This window comes from Myxine glutinosa, chromosome 5, assembly GCF_964187855.1.
Source record: "Myxine glutinosa chromosome 5, kmMyxGlut1.1, whole genome shotgun sequence".
NCBI classification, from domain to species: domain Eukaryota; kingdom Metazoa; phylum Chordata; class Myxini; order Myxiniformes; family Myxinidae; genus Myxine; species Myxine glutinosa.
The window spans coordinates 137,964,151-137,982,630 of NC_136265.1; the positions used below are offsets into that span (position 1 = coordinate 137,964,151).

The window sequence follows — 18,480 nt, forward strand, 5'->3', positions numbered from 1 at the left end:
CATATATATATATATATATATATATATATATATATATATATATATATATATATATATATATATATATATATATATATGTATATATATATGTATATATATATATAAATATATATATATATATATATATATATATATATATATATATACATGTATATATATATGTATATATATATATATATATATATATATATATATATATATATATATATATATATATATATATATAAACAGACTTGGCATTTAATATGGAATTTTTTTTTCTTTCTTGACGGGTTTACTTTCTGAACTAAGTATATCAATCTGGGGAGTTTCTTTTACCCTTCGGTGATGTCTTTGTTGAAAGAACCATGTCACTGTGTCTTTCGCAGCAAGAAGGCAATAACAGGATTATATCACAGGTGGCGTGACAAAATGTAAGGACAGGTACATTTGACGATTGGCTTCACAATCGGGTATATAAGGGTTGTTGCGTTCTGTATTAGTGGAAAACAACTGCTGCACGTCTACAAAAGTTATTGCCGCTTCCTGTGGATATGGTCCGTCAACTCGACAATGCTGTTTGTCATGGAGTGGTGGCTTTACGAAATTCCGGCATGAAACAGCGTGCTATTGCTCGGCAGTATGGCATCACTCAAGGTCAGGTGTCAAAGATCCTGAAACGAAATGCTCAGAGGGGTGTCCCTACTCCAATACAGAGGCCAGGACGTCCACGCAGAACCACAAGGAGAGATGATCGCCAGCTGCACCGGTTAGTCCGCAATGGCCGTACCAAGTCAGCTAATCGGCTTAGGGCTGAGTGGCAGCAACTGACAAATGTGCCTGTATCCAGAAGACAAGTCAACCAACGACTGGTTCAAGCAGGCTATCGTGCCAGGCGTCCCCTGAGAAAGCCACGCCTGACCAGACAACACAGGCAGCGCCGATTGCAGTGGGCCAGAGAGCACCGTCAATGGCAGCCAGGACAATGGAATCACGTGACCTTCAGTGACGAGTCTAGATTTCTGGTCTATCGTCAAGATGGCCACGTCCGAGTGCGCAGCCAAGTGCATGAAGCCCACAACGAAGATTGTATAGTGCCAAGAGTCCAAGCTGGAGGTGGTGGGGTGACCGTTTGGGCTGCTTTTCATGCAGGGGGCAAAACTGACCTGGTTGTTCTGAATGGAAACCTGAACCAGTTCAAGTGCAGGGTCATTCTGGAAGAAACATTGCTTCCATTTGCTCGTGCAACCTTTCGAGGAAACTTTGTCTTCCAAGATGACAATGCACGGCTTCATCGTGCCCGCATGATCCAACACTTTCTTGCTGACCGTGGTGTAGAGCATATGGAGTGGCCTGCCATGTCCCCGGATATGAATCCGATAGAGAACTTGTGGGCAGAATTAACGCGTCAAATCGACAACTTGGACCAACAGCCTGCATCTGTGCGTGAATTGCAGCAGGCTATTGTCACTGCATGGCAAGCGATTCCTGTCCAAACCTTGGCAAATCTCGTGAACAGCATGCCTCGACGTGTACGTGTTCTCCTAAATGCTCGTGGGGGTTACACGAAGTACTGAACTGTAATTTTACTGTCCGTAATCCCAGTCATAATTTTGCTTTTGTTTTTGTTGAAAAATAATTTGGCTAATGTACAAAATAAAGAGATACTTCTGGAAAACGCACAGAAGTTTAACACAGTACTGTCCATGAATTGAGTTCGATATCCATTTACATCACTTTCAAGGATCAATTTATTTGTTTCGAAATGTCAAATGTGGTTTTTGTTTCTTTTAAAGGTCACATTAACAAAATCTAGAATAATTTCAACATAATTCCAATGAACTTTTGGTTCGAAGTCATCTTGAAAAATAAGTTCACCCCCACAAAAAAAATATTCCATATTAAATGCCAAGTCTGTATGTATGACTGGCTCTGGCAAAAGCAGACACTTGGGGGCATTTCTCTTAGCGAGAAACAGCCGAAGAGAGACAAATATGACCACAGGGACCAAATTGAGATTTTCATCTGAATAGAAAGAGTAACCTCTCTAGATTATTTGCATCAAAACATTTTTCCAAGAAACAACAGAAAAGTTGTGAAATTCGACGAAGAATCTAAAATGTCATTCTCAAAATGTGCTTAGAAAGTCACGATTCCTCGGTCAAAAAGACACGAAGATCACGAAATATCGATGTTTTACTACGAGTCATACATCGTAATTCGAAGGAGGTGCCGGGGAGGGGGGGGGGGGGGGTGGAGGAAGCAGGAGTGGAAGGGGACGGGAGTAGGACGTGATGGGTGATGGGGTGGGGGGGGGGAGATATACTTCATATCCATCCTTTGGTTGGGGGAGGGTGGGGGTGGCTTTGACAGACCCCTCCGTTTTTGGGGAAGGGAGGAAGGGAAGGAGGAAATGTTTTACCCGTGCAAAGAGTGCTGCATAACCTGTGTTGCACAGGTAAAAAAAAGGAAATTGTAATACCCTCTGGCACCATCACCAGGTGGCGCTACACGGTGCACATTTACAGTACATAGAGAACTCACGCCCTCTCCCGGTCCCCCACAACCCCGAATGAGGCCACGGCCACATAGCCTATGTTACCCCCCATGGGTGATTGTTTTGTATTTATTTATGCGAATGTGTACTTGTATATAACTGTCATTAATCAAAAAGGCTGAGGCACTATGGAGCGATTATTAAAAAAAAAAAAAACATTTTTTTTTTTTCAAATATATATATTTTTGCCTAAATCATTCCCAAGCACTCACTGATTAACCTCTGAAAGTTTGACGAAGATCCGTTCAGCCATCTCTGAGAAAAATGGCGACACACACACAGACAGACAGACACACACAGACCAACGGCTCTCTTATACGGTAGATATTCTCTCCAGCTCAAACACCTGTCAGAATGTCGTGCAGTTTACACTTGAAATATAGAAACTGAAAAACCTGCACCTTTAAGAGGGTACGTTTGAGTTCACAAAACAGGTAAGTGAGATTATATGGATAATTGACCAGGAAGGGCGAGGTGTCCCTGTAGTAGGAGAACTGGACTCGGGGGTGGCTTTTGAGCAGCACTGAAGGTAGAGACAGCAGGTCGCCGTAGGATATGGGAGAATCGGATCCCACTGACACCTGCATTGGGGATTTGAAGATAAGACTTCACACTTCCTGTATCTGTAATCCAATTGCTCTTTAATCGCAAAGTATGAATTCTGAAACTCCGTAATGCAAATATGGAAAACGAGAATAAAAAAATGTTCATGCTTTCATTACCTTTTGTGAACTCCCTTTGACTTTTGAGCAATTTCCTTTTGAGAGGTTTGTACAAACATGTGGGACAAAGGATCAATAAATTTATACTTTTAAATAAATATATTAAGTTTGTTGGTGTTGAACAGGTAAATGCCGTAAATTCGAGGTATGATTCAAATCTGATTCACAACATCCTCTGTGTGATTGGATATTGTGAAGTTATTTGGTTTTGCTTATTCTTCTTTAGAATCCCTGTGACCGACTGCAACATGTTGTACACCACACCTTTCCTATGCCATCTCCAGGCGCTGCATAACGTCATTGCCGGGCACCGAATTAATATTATTGATGAGTTAACTCATCGAGACTGTATTTGGAGGGAGAGGTGCACAATATTTGAATGATTAATTGCATAATTAAAATCGATAAAAGATTGTCATAAAATATTTTCTTAATCAATTGGCTAATAGCACAACGAAACCACGAGTGCTTCATTCGAAGATGTAACTTTTAGAAATTTAAGTAAACAAGTCATTCATAAAAAAATTTGCTGGGAAGCTGAAATTTCGGCACAATAGTGAGCAAGTACTTTGTCAAAAACGTATTTTTTGTTTTTTGATTAATCAATTTATTGATGAGTTATTAAATTATTAGCGATTAATTAAGTACCGGTACTGAAACATTTCCTCTCTCTTCTGGGCATCATCTCAGGCACCTTTTGAGCTAAGAAGCTGAAATTTCGGCACAATAGTGAGCAAGTACTTTGTCAAAAACGTATTTTTTGTTTTTTGATTAATCAATTTATTGATGAGTTATTTAATCATTAGCGATTAATTAAGTACCGGTACTGAAACATTTCCTCTCTCTTCTGGGCATTATCTCAGGCACCTTTTGAGCTAAGAAGCTGAAATTTCGGCACAATAGTGAGCAAGTACTTTGTCAAAAACGGTATTTTTTGTTTTTTGATTAATCAATTTATTGATGTTATTTAATTATTAGCGATTAATTAAATACCGGTACTGAAACATTTCCTCTCTCTTCTGGGCATCATCTCAGGCACCTTTTGAGCTAAGAAGCTGAAATTTCGGCACAATAGTGAGCAAGTACTTTGGCAAAACCGGTATTTTTTGTTTTTTGATTAATCAATTTATTGATGATTTACTTAATTATTATCGATTAATTAAGTACTTATACATTTCCTTTCTCTTCTGGGCATTATCTCAGGCACCTTTTGAGCTAGGAAGCTGAAATTTCGGCACAATAGTGAGCAAGTACTTTGTCAAAAACGTATTTTTTGTTTTTTGATTAATCAATTTATTGATGAGTTATTAAATTATTAGCGATTAATTAAGTACCGGTACTGAAACATTTCCTCTCTCTTCTGGGCATTATCTCAGGCACCTTTTGAGCTAGGAAGCTGAAATTTGGACATGAAAATGACCAAGTGATTTGACTGTAAAGGCTATTTTTGATTTATTGATTAATCAATTAATCGATTAATTATTTAATTATTCAATTAATCACTTAATTCATTAATTTCTTTAAAGTTACAGATTCGGATGAAACTGTGGTGGTTTAGGTATTATATTAGCCAATTAATTTATTATTTTATTATTATTATTTATTTATTTATTTTCATTATTAAACCTTTTTTTTTCTCATCTGGGCAATATCTCAGGCACCTTTTGAGCTAGGAAGCTAATATTTGGATGCGATAGTGACCAAGTGATGTGGCTATAAAGGATATTTTTGATTGATTAATCAATTAATCGATAAATTATTTATTGATTAATCAATTAATTATTAAATTTTTTCAATTAATAACTTATTTAATTAATTTTCAAAAAGGTATTGCTACGAATGAAGCACTGGTAGTTTTTTATGCTATTAGCCAATTGATTAAGAAAATATTTTATGATTATTATTTATTGATTTTAATTCTGCAATTAATCAATCAATTATTGTGCACCTCTCCCACCCAATTCAGTCTCTGTGAGCTGCTGAAGGCGCCCCGGCAATGCCGCGCTGGAGGACTATTATTTATTCGGCATGGGGCGGTGTACTTTGAATGTATCTGTACTTGTTTTGTCTCGTTTCTTTGCACCTGAAACTTCCCCTCCTTTGTGCAGTTGACACTTCATGTAAAGTAACTACTGATTATTCCCCAAACACCTTTCAGTGGCTTTTTACACACGCTCAAATTTCAAAACTGTCTTCTGTGGAAGGTTTTTGCCACGCTCTTATTCACCAGATTTCTTCCTTTCTTAACTACTACTACGACTACTATGGCTTACGACTACTACTACTACTACTACTACTACTAATAAGATGACTCCTACAAAGACTACTACAAAGACTACTACTAATACTACTATTACAACTACTACTACTACTACTACTTCTTCTTCTTCAATTACCCCAATTATTTTCCCCTTGTAGAGTCGATCTGGAAACTTTTTTGTACGCCGGGAGCCTTTCACAAACAGCTGGCCACATCTTTAACGTCTACCAAAGACACTGTGGGGCTTTAACATCTACAAAAGACACTGCGGGTCTTTAATGACTACCAAATACACTGTGGGTCCTTATCGTCTACCACAGACTGGCGGCTGAGTCCTCTGACCTAATGTCCCACGAGGGATGCCACACGCACGCATTGATGCCTCGCTCTGAATGTCAAGCACCATGGCATGACGGTTCGTTCATAGCTGGGTCAGGATTCGAACCCAGGCACGACAGCTCACAGCCGAGTATGCATACCTCTCGGCTTTCTTTCTTAATTACCCTAAAATCTTATTGTAATATACAAAGCATTTGTTCGTTTTTCAATGGATGAAGCTTCTCCTCTTTTGATTGCATCTCCTATCTGATCATAAATTTCTTGCCTTATTGGGGTTAAACCTAATAATGCTGTATCTATCTTTTTCCCACCATAAATTGATTTGCAGATCATTTACCGATTCGTAAATTGATTTAACACCTTAAGCTTATCTACTTTTAATTTGGTCCAACCACCATCTGGCGCTCTGGGAAGTACTCACTCTTCTTCTAAACCCTTTGTTTGTTATTATCTCACAATGTACCTCCTCCATTCAATGTGTGTATACCATTCGTGTTGTGATGTGATAATGACAGCTTATTGTTTTCGTTTTATCATCGTGAGGTTTACATTTCTTATATGAGCTTTGACCCAGGTATATGAACAAAGCACACCTGTCTCACCTTGATCGTTCCATTCTCTGAAGAAGCGGTGAAGGTTAAACCATTTTTAGAAACAGTAGTTTGCTTTAGTTCTACTGCAGCAATTGCTAGGTATTCAGATGACAGGGTGAGTGATCTGAAGTCCTCTTCGCTCTCTTCTGTATCATTGCCTGATTCTTCATTTCCTTTTGCAACTTCCACATTTTGACTGAATTCTTCCACAAAAGAGAGCAAGCTGTGATTTGATGGGAAGGGGAAAGTGGAATGTTTAGTTAGAGGAAATGTCATAGCACAAAAAGCATTCTATATTCAAATTCACTGCAGGACAAAGGCCTCCCTCAACCTATGCTGAGTGGTGTTTGCTGTATGCATCAGGCTTGCCAAGTGCGAGTTGGCAAGAGTGAGCAGTTATGGCAGTCAAACCCATATACGAATCAGTGGAGAAAGGAACAAGTCTTTAACCTCACCACTCGATCAAACATCGACCTACAAAAATCATATTGTCGCCATAAACATGAATTAAGGGCCGAATTTATGGAAGGCGTTTAGTGAACGTCTTGCTAACACATACCTAACCCTTAGACGCAGAAAAAACATTTTTGCACTCACACAGCTAATTACCCGTTTAAATAGAAATTTACGAAGGGAGATAAACAGGCGTTTAGTTGTGCGTGTATAAGCAGCCACAAACCCCGCCCTCATCTCCAACATCCAATCAAAAAGATTCACTTGCATGGAATCAAAGCGCCACAGACAATAATATTATTGTTGGAGGGGATTCAGTGCTTTGCTCCTCATCGTAGGTTGATCCAGGTCATCTTGTACTAGATTCAGCAGCCAACGAAATTATTCCATCGAGAGTCTGAAACTCCAAACAAATTCAATAATGTCATACTTCCTCATTGCATCTATCCCCAAAGATTCTCAATGCACCTGCCATATTCCTATCCTCTTCTGTCTCCTCACTTTAGTTAGCGGAAATTCTTACTATATAGAACACAAGTAGAAGTACCCGGCGTTGCCAGGCGGGGGAGGGGTGGGGAGAGGGGGGTGGGGGGAAGGGTGGAGAGGGAGGGGGAGGGGAAGGGGGGGAGAAGGGCAAGGGAGGTGGGGGGGGGGGGTAAGAGGGGGGAAGGAGGGGGAGGGAGGCAGGAGAGGAAGGGGTTTCATCACCTTTTCGTTGAATATATGCTGGTGGGTGAATGTGGCGTTCATCACGTTTCTGAGTTAAGTATGATGCCGATCAGGAAGAAGAAGAAGCCTTACTACCAACTTAGTACACTTCCGGAATTGTTTGATTTATTTGTATTCAAATGTCAGGTGATTGTTTTGTATTTATTTATGCGAATGTGAACTTGTATGTAACTGTCATTAATTTTAAAAGGCTTAGGCACTATCGAGCGATTTATTTTTTAACTCCAAAACAACGAACTTTTTTTGTTCAAAAAATGTTTGTTTGTTTTTTGCCTAAAACACTCCCAAGACCTCACTGATGAACCTCTGAAAGTTTGACGAAGATCCGTTCAGCCATCTCTTAGAAAAATGGCGACACACAGACAGGCACGTAGACCAACATCTCTCTCATATAGTAGATAATCCAGAATCAGTGTAACTTTTAGAAATAATGAAGTTAACTTAAACTGCGAGGAGGTATATAAGTATGAGAGAACAACCGCGGTTGTTACACCACCATTTTTGCCTAATGCTTGCTTTTTGTTGTTAAATGTCCACATCAGATTTGATATGAGCTTCTGCTGAAATTATCCCGTTTATAAAACTTTAAAAGGAAGCTACAGCCATTTTGAGTCAGGAAATGTACAAAAGATGCAAGTTGGGCAACCTTACCCATCACCTTATTTTAGGAATTTGGTAGCAAGTGAAGTATAATCAGCTTCCACCAGGATCAAATACAGGATTGGATATGTTGAAGCTAAGCAAATACACAGCCTAAATGACAGAATCATCTATCTGTAGTATATTCCAACAACACGGCACAATAACAAAAGAAATCAAGCGAAGAATTGGATGCAAAAGTTGGGATCCCACCTGTTGCTTTTCCATATCCCAAGTCGCCCCAAAATGTTGCTCAGACTCGTAATGATGTTTTGTGCAACATCTTTATCCAACATTTTTCCAGTGCCATTCGTAGCTTTATTGACACCCACCAGCAGCACTTCCCGAAGTTTTTCCAAAACCTGATGAGGAGCCCCATGAGGCACGTTGTCCTCCCAACATCGTGTCAATTCCTCAAGGTACCAGGAAATCTCAGCGAAGTTATCTGGGTAAATAACGTCACTCAACATCAACTCAATTTGCCGAACCAATCGGTGTTATTTTTTGAATTTATCATTCCTTTCATAATACATTTATAATCTCGCTCTATTTTATCGTAATTCAAAATAAGGGGCCCCTTCAATACATTACCAAGAGTAATGATTGTAGCCAATACAGTTTGAAGTGGAGGTGCACACATTGACAGGTCAGGAACCAACCAGACCAGGATGTTGTCATGATTTAAACTGCAGAGAAATAGGAGAAAACAGAACATTGTTGATTTGTCGAAAATAGGAGAAAACAAAAGTTTATTTGTCAATGACAAGATAAAACAAAACAACGTTTTGTTTTGATTAAACAAAACAAAACAACTCTATCTCTGGCCATTCTCAGAGAGCCTCCTCAACATCGACGAGTCTGGTATTTCACTCAGGCCAACTGGCACGGTCCTCAAGCAGCCATCAATCATCTGGACTGGTCTCCCATCTCTACTGCCTCTGACATCAACTCATCCTGGGAATTCTTCCAAAGTAAATTGCTCTCTCTCATGCACAGATTTATCCATTCTCGTCTTCAGTTGTCATACCCTTCCTCCGGTCCATGGGACACGGATTCTTGTCGTGAGGCAGTTGTCCTGAAACACCTTTCCTTCGCCTCTTGGAAGTCTAATCCAGCTGAAAACAATCTCCATTCCTTTCACAAAGCTCGGAACAAGTGTGTGTCTACCCTCAGGAGAGCCAGGAAACACTACCTCTCTACTCTCAAGACTGAATTCTCAAACCTGCCTCCCCCCTCCAAATCCTGGTGGCATCTGGTCAAATCTGTTTCTGGTAATTGTTCCCTCTCCATCCCCTACCTTACCTCAAACGGCTGCACAGCTGACACCGCACGTGACGAAGCCAAATGCCTCAACTCTGTGTTTGCCTCAAAATCTTGTGTCCCAAACCCATCTCTCTCTGTACCAGTCGTACCCAGCTGCGCCTGGAATCTGTATCCTTTTCTCCTGACAAGGAGGAAAAGTTTCTGTCAAACCGCGACTCTGATTCTGCAACAGGACCAGACGGCATCAGCCCACAGGTCCTAAAATCCTGCTCTGCCGCTCTTCCACACCCTTTCTCTGTTCTCTTCACCCTCTATTTTGCTCAACGTCATCTGCCATCTGCTTGGAAATCGACCAACATTACCGCTTTACACAAAAAGGTGTAAAACAGATCCTTGCAACTACAGACCAACCAGCCTGCTCCCAATAATCAGCAAGGTCATGGAATCCATCATCGCTTGTGACATCAAATCCTTCCTCTTCAACAAAGGCTTAATCTCAGATCATCAATTTGGATTCAGACCAGGTCATTCTACTCTGGACATGCTGCTACTGCTGTCTCAACAATGGATGGAGGTCCTCAATGTCAAACAGGAAATCAGAGCTGTCTCCATTGACAAGCTCGTTCCTTCTATACGGTCTGGCACCCACCCTGCTCACCAAACTCTCCTCCTATGGTATCCATGGAAACCTCCCCGCATAGCTTGCAGATTTCCTCTCTGGTCACAGTTAACGTGTGGCCCTGAATGGAATTCTCTCATCTCCCCTTCCTGTTCAGGCTGAAATTCCTCAAGGCAGTGTTCTGGGCCCTGTGTTTTTTCTGGTCTTCATTAATGATCTCTCCGACTCTCTGGAAAATCCTCTCCATCTCTTTGCTGATGACTCCACTCTCTGCCGCTCCATATCTCAACCCTCAGATCGGCAGGCAGCATCCTCTTCACTCTCTGCAGACCTGGACTATATCTCAAACTGGTCAAACAAGTGGAACATGTCTTTCAATCCTGACAAATCTCACACTCTCACTTTGTCTCTCCGAAAAGACCATCTGGACAACCCTCCCATCTACTTTCTCAACAATCCTCTTAAAGAAGTTCTATCACTCAAGCTTTTTGGTCTCACTATCTGCCATGATCTTTCCTGGGAAAACCACATTCCCAAGCTGACATCCAAAGTCAGTCGACGTCTGGGAATCCTCCATCGTGCAAAGTCCTTTCTGGGAACATCTGAGCTCCTCACCACATACAAAACTTTTATCCGCAGCTCAATGGAATACTGCTTTCCCCTCTGGGCTGGTGCTCCTGTCTCACACCTGGCTCGGCTTCACGCTGTTGATACCAAAGCATTCAGAATCATTGGAATCTCCCGCGACGAAGCTAACTGCTAGGGCCTTTCACTCACTCACCGCAGGCAGGTTGGTGGTCTTTCTGTCTTCTACCGACTCCTGTCCGGCCTTGCTCCCCCTGCTCTGTCTGTGCTCTGTCCTCCAAATATTCCTACAGGTCGCACAATATCTGCCAGCAACCCTCTTCTGGTTAAACTGCCAAAATCAAGACTCGCTGCCCACCTTCACTCTTTCATTCCTCTTTTCTCTCACCTCTGGAACAATCTCCCTCACGCTCTTCAATCCCACTCCTCCCTCCAGGTCTTAAAACAGCTGTTCACCACCATCTCTTATCTTCCCCTATCCAAAACCTTGATCTTTTCTACCCCCGTTAAAACACCCCAAATCCGCAACTTCTTTCCTGAAATTCCTAGATGTGTTAAGTTGCTTTCTACCGTGTACCCCGCCTCCCCCAGCCCTCCCCTTCCACAGATCTATCGACATCTCTGTTCTCGACTGTTGTTGTGCTTGTGTGTTTCCCTCTCTCTTCCCCTCTTGTCTCCCGCTCCCTTCATTGTATGTTTATTGTGTCTGTGCATGTTTTCATGTTCAATGTGTAAGCTCTTACACAAGCCTCGATTCTGTATACTAAAAAAACAAAAACAACGTTGATTTGTCAAAAATAGGAGAAAACAAAATGGTGTTGATTTGTCTAAAATAAGAGGAAATAAAAGAGTTGATTTGTCAAAAATAGGAGAAAACAAAACAGTGTTGATTTGTCAAAAATAGGAGAAAACAATACTGTCGATGTGTTAAAAATAGGAGAAAACAAAAGTGTTGATTTGTCGAAAATAGGAGAAAACAAAACAGTTATGATTTGTCAAAAATAGGAGAAAACAATACTGTCGATTTGTTAAAAAATAGGAGAAAACAAAACAGTGTTGATTTGTCAAAAATAAGAGAAAACAATACTGTTGATTTGTTAAAAATAGAAGAAAACAAAACAGTGTTGATTTGTCAAAAATAGAAGAAAACAATACTGTTGATTTGTTAAAAATAGAAGAAAACAAAACAGTGTTGATTTGACGAAAATAGGAGAAAACAAAACAGTTATGATTTGTCAAAAATAGGAGAAAACAATACTGTTGATTTGTTTAAAATAGGGGAAAACAAAACATGTTTGCATCGGGATTATGGGGTGGGGGGGGGGGGCGCTTTTGAGGGAAGTGTGAAAGGGCCCAATAATACCGTATTGGCCTGAATATTAGACGAGTTTTTTTTCCAAGATTGCAATCTTCAAAAATGCAACTCGTCTTATGCACGTTATGAATTCAGTGGAAAAAGTGGTTTAAAAAATGGGAGGTGAATCAAGGTTTGGTTTTGCAATCAAGTGTGTGTGTCATTGTGTATTTGTGTGTGTGTGTGTGTGTGTGTGTGTGTGTGTCTGTGTCTGTGTGTATGTATATATTGTGCGTGTGTGTCTGTTTGTCCATGCCGTAAGTTTTTTTTTTTATGCCTCCGCCGACAAAGTCGCCGGAGGCATTATGTTTTTTTTTTTAACATTTGAGCTTTTGTCATCATATTTTCAACAAATCTATATCATGAGAATACACAGAAAAGCATTACAAATAGGGTAAAGTGTGAAAGGGCAAAGTCAGTGACTATAAATAACCCTTATTAGCCCTGCCGCAGGCATCAAGCATGAAGCTTTTTAAATTGCTTCCATGTTTCTTTATTTATTTACCATTGAGCTTCGGTGTGTCTGTCCAGGTCATAACATTTTTCATCAATTGAGCTTATTGTCATTAAATCTTCAAGAACCCTTTGTTATGAGAAAATGTAGGACACAAATCATACGAAAATACGCAATTTGTTGTCTGTCGGGTTTTTTTTGACCGCGATACATTCGATCGTTACTTATCCAATCTCAACCAAACTTGACAGGATGACTCTGGCTTACACAATGAAGGTTGTAGCACATTCATTCCTCCCCCCCCCCCCCCCAAGGGGTTTTCTCTCCCGAGCGGGTTTTCCCCACCATTGCCGTCAATGGGGTTGCGTGTTGAGGTGTATATCCATGTTATGTTAGCTTTATTGTGGCGTTATTCCAAGGCCGCTTCTAATAACAAAACTAACGATAATAGCATAATATTAATGTTATTACAAAACATTATTAATACCAATTATATCACACCTCCCCAAGGGTTTTTTTTCCTCCTTGAACAAATGTCGAGTCAACGTTTATAAATAGCCGATCATGGTGTTTTCGTGGACGACATGGCCCAAAGGCCTCTATCAGAAGTAAAAATATTATAAACCACAAACGCATATGATTATATTTTTAAATAGTCGCTAATGCTGTTTATAACACTAAATAAAGAAATTTGGAGAAATCCCGACATTCGTGAGGTAAGTATTATTTACAGAACTGAGCGAAGATCTACTGTGCTCTATATACCCCACAAGGGTTGGGTTAAGAACATGAGTCTTTCTGCCGATACCGTGGCGTTTTTCATAGAAAACTTTTGAAACTCGCTCCTGCTGTTTAACACGAAACTGAAAGGGAAAAAGCCCGGGTTGTGCTCATTTACCAAGCAGCTAGCTAGCGCTTGCCAAGCCAGTCGTTCCTTAACGGTTTTGAATGGAGATGCTCGAATGCTTGAACCACTTGGCGATCTCTCCACAAGAAGCTTGGTAAATGAACACACACCCAATGTTCTTGAGACCCGACCATAGATGATAGATCGACTGTAATCTACATACCCCAAAGAGGAATGACCCTTCCTGCCGCTCCTTTAGTGAGCGGGGGTACTTGTCATACTAAAATACGCCATTTGGCGTCTGTCTGTCTGTCTGATGATTTTTTTGACTGCGATACATTCTTATCCAATCTCAACCAAACTTAACAGGGTGACTAAGGGTTACACAATGAAGGTTGTAGCACATTCATTTGCCCCCCTCCCCGAGGGGGGTTTCTCCCCCAAGCGGATTTTTACCTCAATTGCTACCAAAAGGGATGCGTGTTGAGGTGTATATCAATGTTAAGTTAGCTTTATCGTGGCGTTTTTCCAAAGACGCTTCTAATAATTAAACGAATGATAATAGCAAAATCTTAATGTTATTACAAAACAATATGAATATTAATAACATCCCACCTCCCCAAAGTGTTTTTCCCGCCGTGATAACATGTATAAATAGCTTATCATACCGTTTTCATGAGCAACGGCTGACCAACAGTTAAAAAATATTATAAACCACAAACATCTTTGATTACCTTTTTAAATCGTTGATAATGCTGTTGAACATTAAAGTTAAATAAATTTGAAGGAATCCGCACATCAGTCCATGCCAATCATGTCAACGAATCCACCTCATCGTAGATCTACTGTAGTTTATATAAGCTCACAACGGTTAATAACACAACCCTTCCTGCCAATTCCATGGAATTCTTCCAAGAGGTTTTCGTGGCGTTTTTCCAAAGCTGCTTCTCATTACAAAAGGAAAAAGAATGCTTATGATAACATCACATAATTAATGATATGACAAAACAATATTCCCCACTCCTCAAGCGATTTTGTAAGTTGCGATATCCTCCCCTCCCAGCTCCCACCTCCCCTCCCTCCCTCCCCCATCCCCCAGCCCTGACATCCTCACTGAAGTAAATTTTACGATCGGGAATTTTGAATAGTGTGGCACGGTCTGATCCTTTCAATGACCTGATCTAACATGTTATAATGTCATGCATGGTCTGATCCTTTCAATGACCTGATCTAACATGTTATAATGTCATGCATGGTCTGATCCTTTCAATGACCTGATCTAACATGTCATAATATCATGTACAGTCTGATCCTTTCAATGACCTGATCTAACATGTTATAATGTCATGCATGATCTGATCCTTTCAATGACCTGATCTAACATGTTATAATATCATGCACAGTCTGATCCTTTCAATGACCTGATCTCACATGTTATAATATCATGCATAGTCTGATCCTTGCAATGACCTGATCTAACATGTTGTAATATCATGCACATTCTGATTCTTTCAATGACCTGATCTAACATGTTATAATATCATGTACGGGCTGATCATTTCAATGACCTGATCTAACATGTTGTAATATAATGCACAGTCTGATCCTTTCAATGACTTGATCGAACAGTTGTAATATAATGCACAATCAGATCCTTTCAATGACCTGATCTAACATGTTATAATATCATGCACATTCTGATCCTTTCAATGACCTGATTTAACATGTTGTAATATCATGCACAGTCTGATCCTTTCAATGACCTGATCTAACATGTTATAATATCATGCACATTCTGATCCTTTCAATGACCTGATTTAACATGTTGTAATATCATGCACAGTCTGATCCTTTCAATGACCTGATCTAACATGTTATAATATCATGCACATTCTGATCCTTTCAATGACCTGATATAACATGTTATAATGTCATGCATGTTCTGATATGACATGTTATAATATGCATGGTCCGATCCTTTCAATGACCTGATCTAACATGTTATAATGTCACGCACATTCTGATCCTTTCATTGACCTGATCTATCATGTTATAATATCATGCACATTCTGATCCTTTCAATGACCTGATTTAACATGTTGTAATATCACGCACATTCTGATCCTTTCAATGACCTGATCTAACATGTTATAATATCATGCACATTCTGATCCTTTCAATGACCTGATTTAACATGTTGTAATATCATGCACAGTCTGATCCTTTCAATGACCTGATCTAACATGTTATAATATCATGCACATTCTGATCCTTTCAATGACCTGATCTAACATGTTATAATGTCATGCATGTTCTGATATGACATGTTATAATATGCATGGTCCGATCCTTTCAATGACCTGATCTAACATGTTATAATGTCACGCACATTCTGATCCTTTCATTGACCTGATCTATCATGTTATATTATCATGCACATTCTGATCCTTTCAATGACCTGATTTAACATGTTGTAATATCATGCACCCCTGATCCTTTCAATGACCTGATCTGACATGTTATAATATCATGCACATTCTGATCCTTTAAATGACCTGATCTAACATGTTGTAATATCATGCACATTCTGATCCTTTCAATGACCTGATCTAACATGTTATAATATCATGCACATTCTGATCCTTTCAATGACCTGATCTAACATGTTGTAAAATCATGCACATTCTGATCCTTTCAATGACCTGATCTAACATGTTATAATGTCATGCATGTTCTGATCTGACATGTTATAATATGCATGGTCCGATCCTTTCAATGACCTGATTTAACATGTTATAATGTTATGCACGGTCTGATCCTTTCAATGACCTGATCTAACATGTTGTAATATCATGCACGGTCTGATCCTTTCAATGACCTGATCTAACATGTTATAATGTCATGCACGATCTGATCCTTTCAATGACCTGATCTAACATGTTATAATATCATGCACATTCTGATGCTTTCAATGACCTGATCTTACATGTTATAATGTCATGCACAGTCTAATCCTTTCAATGACCTGATCTAACATGTTATAATATCATGCACATTCTGATTCTTTCAATGACCTGATCTAACATGTTATAATGTCATGCACGGTCTGATCCTTTCAATGACCTGATCTAACATGTTATAATATCATGCACATTCTGATTCTTTCAATGACCTGATCTAACATGTTATAATGTCATGCACGGTCTGATCCTTTCAATGACCTGATCTAACATGTTGTAATATCATGCACAATCTGATCCTTTCAATGACCTGATCTAACATGTTATAATATCATGCACATTCTGATTCTTTCAATGACCTGATCTAACATGTTATAATGTCATGGACGGTCTGATACTTTCAATGACCTGATTTAACATGTTATAATGTCACACACATTATGATCCTTTCAATGACCTGATCTTACATGTTATAATGTCATGCATATTCTTATCCTTTCAATGACCTGATCTAACATGTTATAATGTCATGCACGGTCTGATCTTTTCAATGACCTGATCTAACATGTTGTAATATCATGCACAATCTGATCCTTTCAATGACCTGATTTAACATGTTATAATGTCACGCACATTCTGATCCTTTCAATGACCTGATTTAACATGTTATAATGTCACGCACATTCTGATCCTTTCAATGACCCGATTTAACATGTTATAATGTCACGCACATTCTGATCCTTTCAATGACCTGATCGAACATGTTCTAATGTCACACACATTCTGATCCTTTCAATGACCTGATCTAACATGTTATAATATCATGCACATTCTGATCCTTTCAATGACGTGATTTAACATGTTATAATGTCACGCACATTCTGATCCTTTCAACAACAACAACACAACATGCATTTTAAAGGCCATTTTCCCTGCTAGAGCAGGGGTTAGCCTTGCGGTCCCCATGACAATCTTCTCCATTTTGCCCTATTTTCTGCATCTCTCCTTGTTAACCCCCTTGCCCGCATTTCTTCTTCCACCATCTTTAGCCAAGTCTTTCTCGGTCTTCCCCGTCCTCTACTTCCTTCTACATTCATTTCCGTCACTCTTCTCAACCAGTCACTTTCATCCTTCCTCAACACATGACCAAACCATCTCAACCTGTTCCTCTTCACAGCATCAATCACAGGCTCTATTCCCATCATCTTTCGCAATTCATCATTTGTCTTCCTCTCTCTCAACAATACTCCGCACATCCGTCGAACCATTCGCATTTCCACCCTTTCCAACCTACGTTGCTGCTCTACGTTCATTACCCATGTCTCGCTCCCATAAATCATAACACTTCTCACACATGCAGCATACACCTTTCCCTTCAGCTTCAACGACACTCCCCTCATCATCAGCACGCCACTCAGTTCCCGAAACTTCTTCCATGCACATCTCACTCGAGCAACCATTGCCGAGTCTGATCCACCTTCTCCATTCAGCATGTCTCCGAGGTAGCAAAATGTTTTCACACCTTCCAGCTTCACGCCGTCTCCAAGATCCAACTCAACATTTCCTCCATCTGCAGCTCCCTCTGTGCACACCTTACATTTGAATGTAGCTGCCACACTGGTTAATGACCCTCTCAGACCACTACATTTTTGATGAACCCACTCAGCGCACATTGTACATCGAATGGAGTTCACTCCGACACCCTTCCAACACACAGCACAGGGCCACTTCCCAGTTCTTTCCACCTCACCACATGCTTTACCACTTGCCATCACCTTCGTCTTTCCGATATTCACCTTCAGACCTTTTGTCTCCATACATTCCTTCCACGTGTTCATCTTTTCCTTCCGTCCATCCATACTTTCCGCAATCAACACCAGATCATCTGCATACAACAACTCCCACGGTAAACCCTCCTTTCCGTTCTGAGCCAGCACCTCCATCACAGCTACAAACAGTAGTGGACTTAGTACCGACCCCTGATGCACTCCCACCTTCACCTCAAACTCACCACTGTTCCCGTCCTTCGTCCTTACAGCTGTGTGCACTCTTTTGTACATTGCCATCACTACTCTGATCAACCATTCCTCCACTCCTAACTTCCTCAATGCCCATGTCAATACTTTG

The 18,480-nt window shown here is 40.1% G+C and overlaps 1 protein-coding gene across 2 annotated transcripts in view; it reads right to left on the reverse strand.

Moving 5' to 3' along the window:
* LOC137426988 (adhesion G-protein coupled receptor G6) overlaps positions 1-18,480 on the reverse strand; it is a 91,423-nt gene that overhangs the window by 59,484 nt on the left and 13,459 nt on the right. For both annotated transcript variants that reach the window (XM_078778784.1, XM_078778785.1), the window contains 4 exons: positions 8,863-8,957; positions 8,485-8,716; positions 6,460-6,673; positions 2,998-3,117 (listed from right to left, as the gene is read on the reverse strand). In XM_078778784.1, the coding sequence (XP_078634910.1) occupies positions 2,998-3,117; positions 6,460-6,673; positions 8,485-8,716; positions 8,863-8,957 (661 nt within the window). The remainder of the gene's footprint in view (positions 1-2,997; positions 3,118-6,459; positions 6,674-8,484; positions 8,717-8,862; positions 8,958-18,480) is intronic.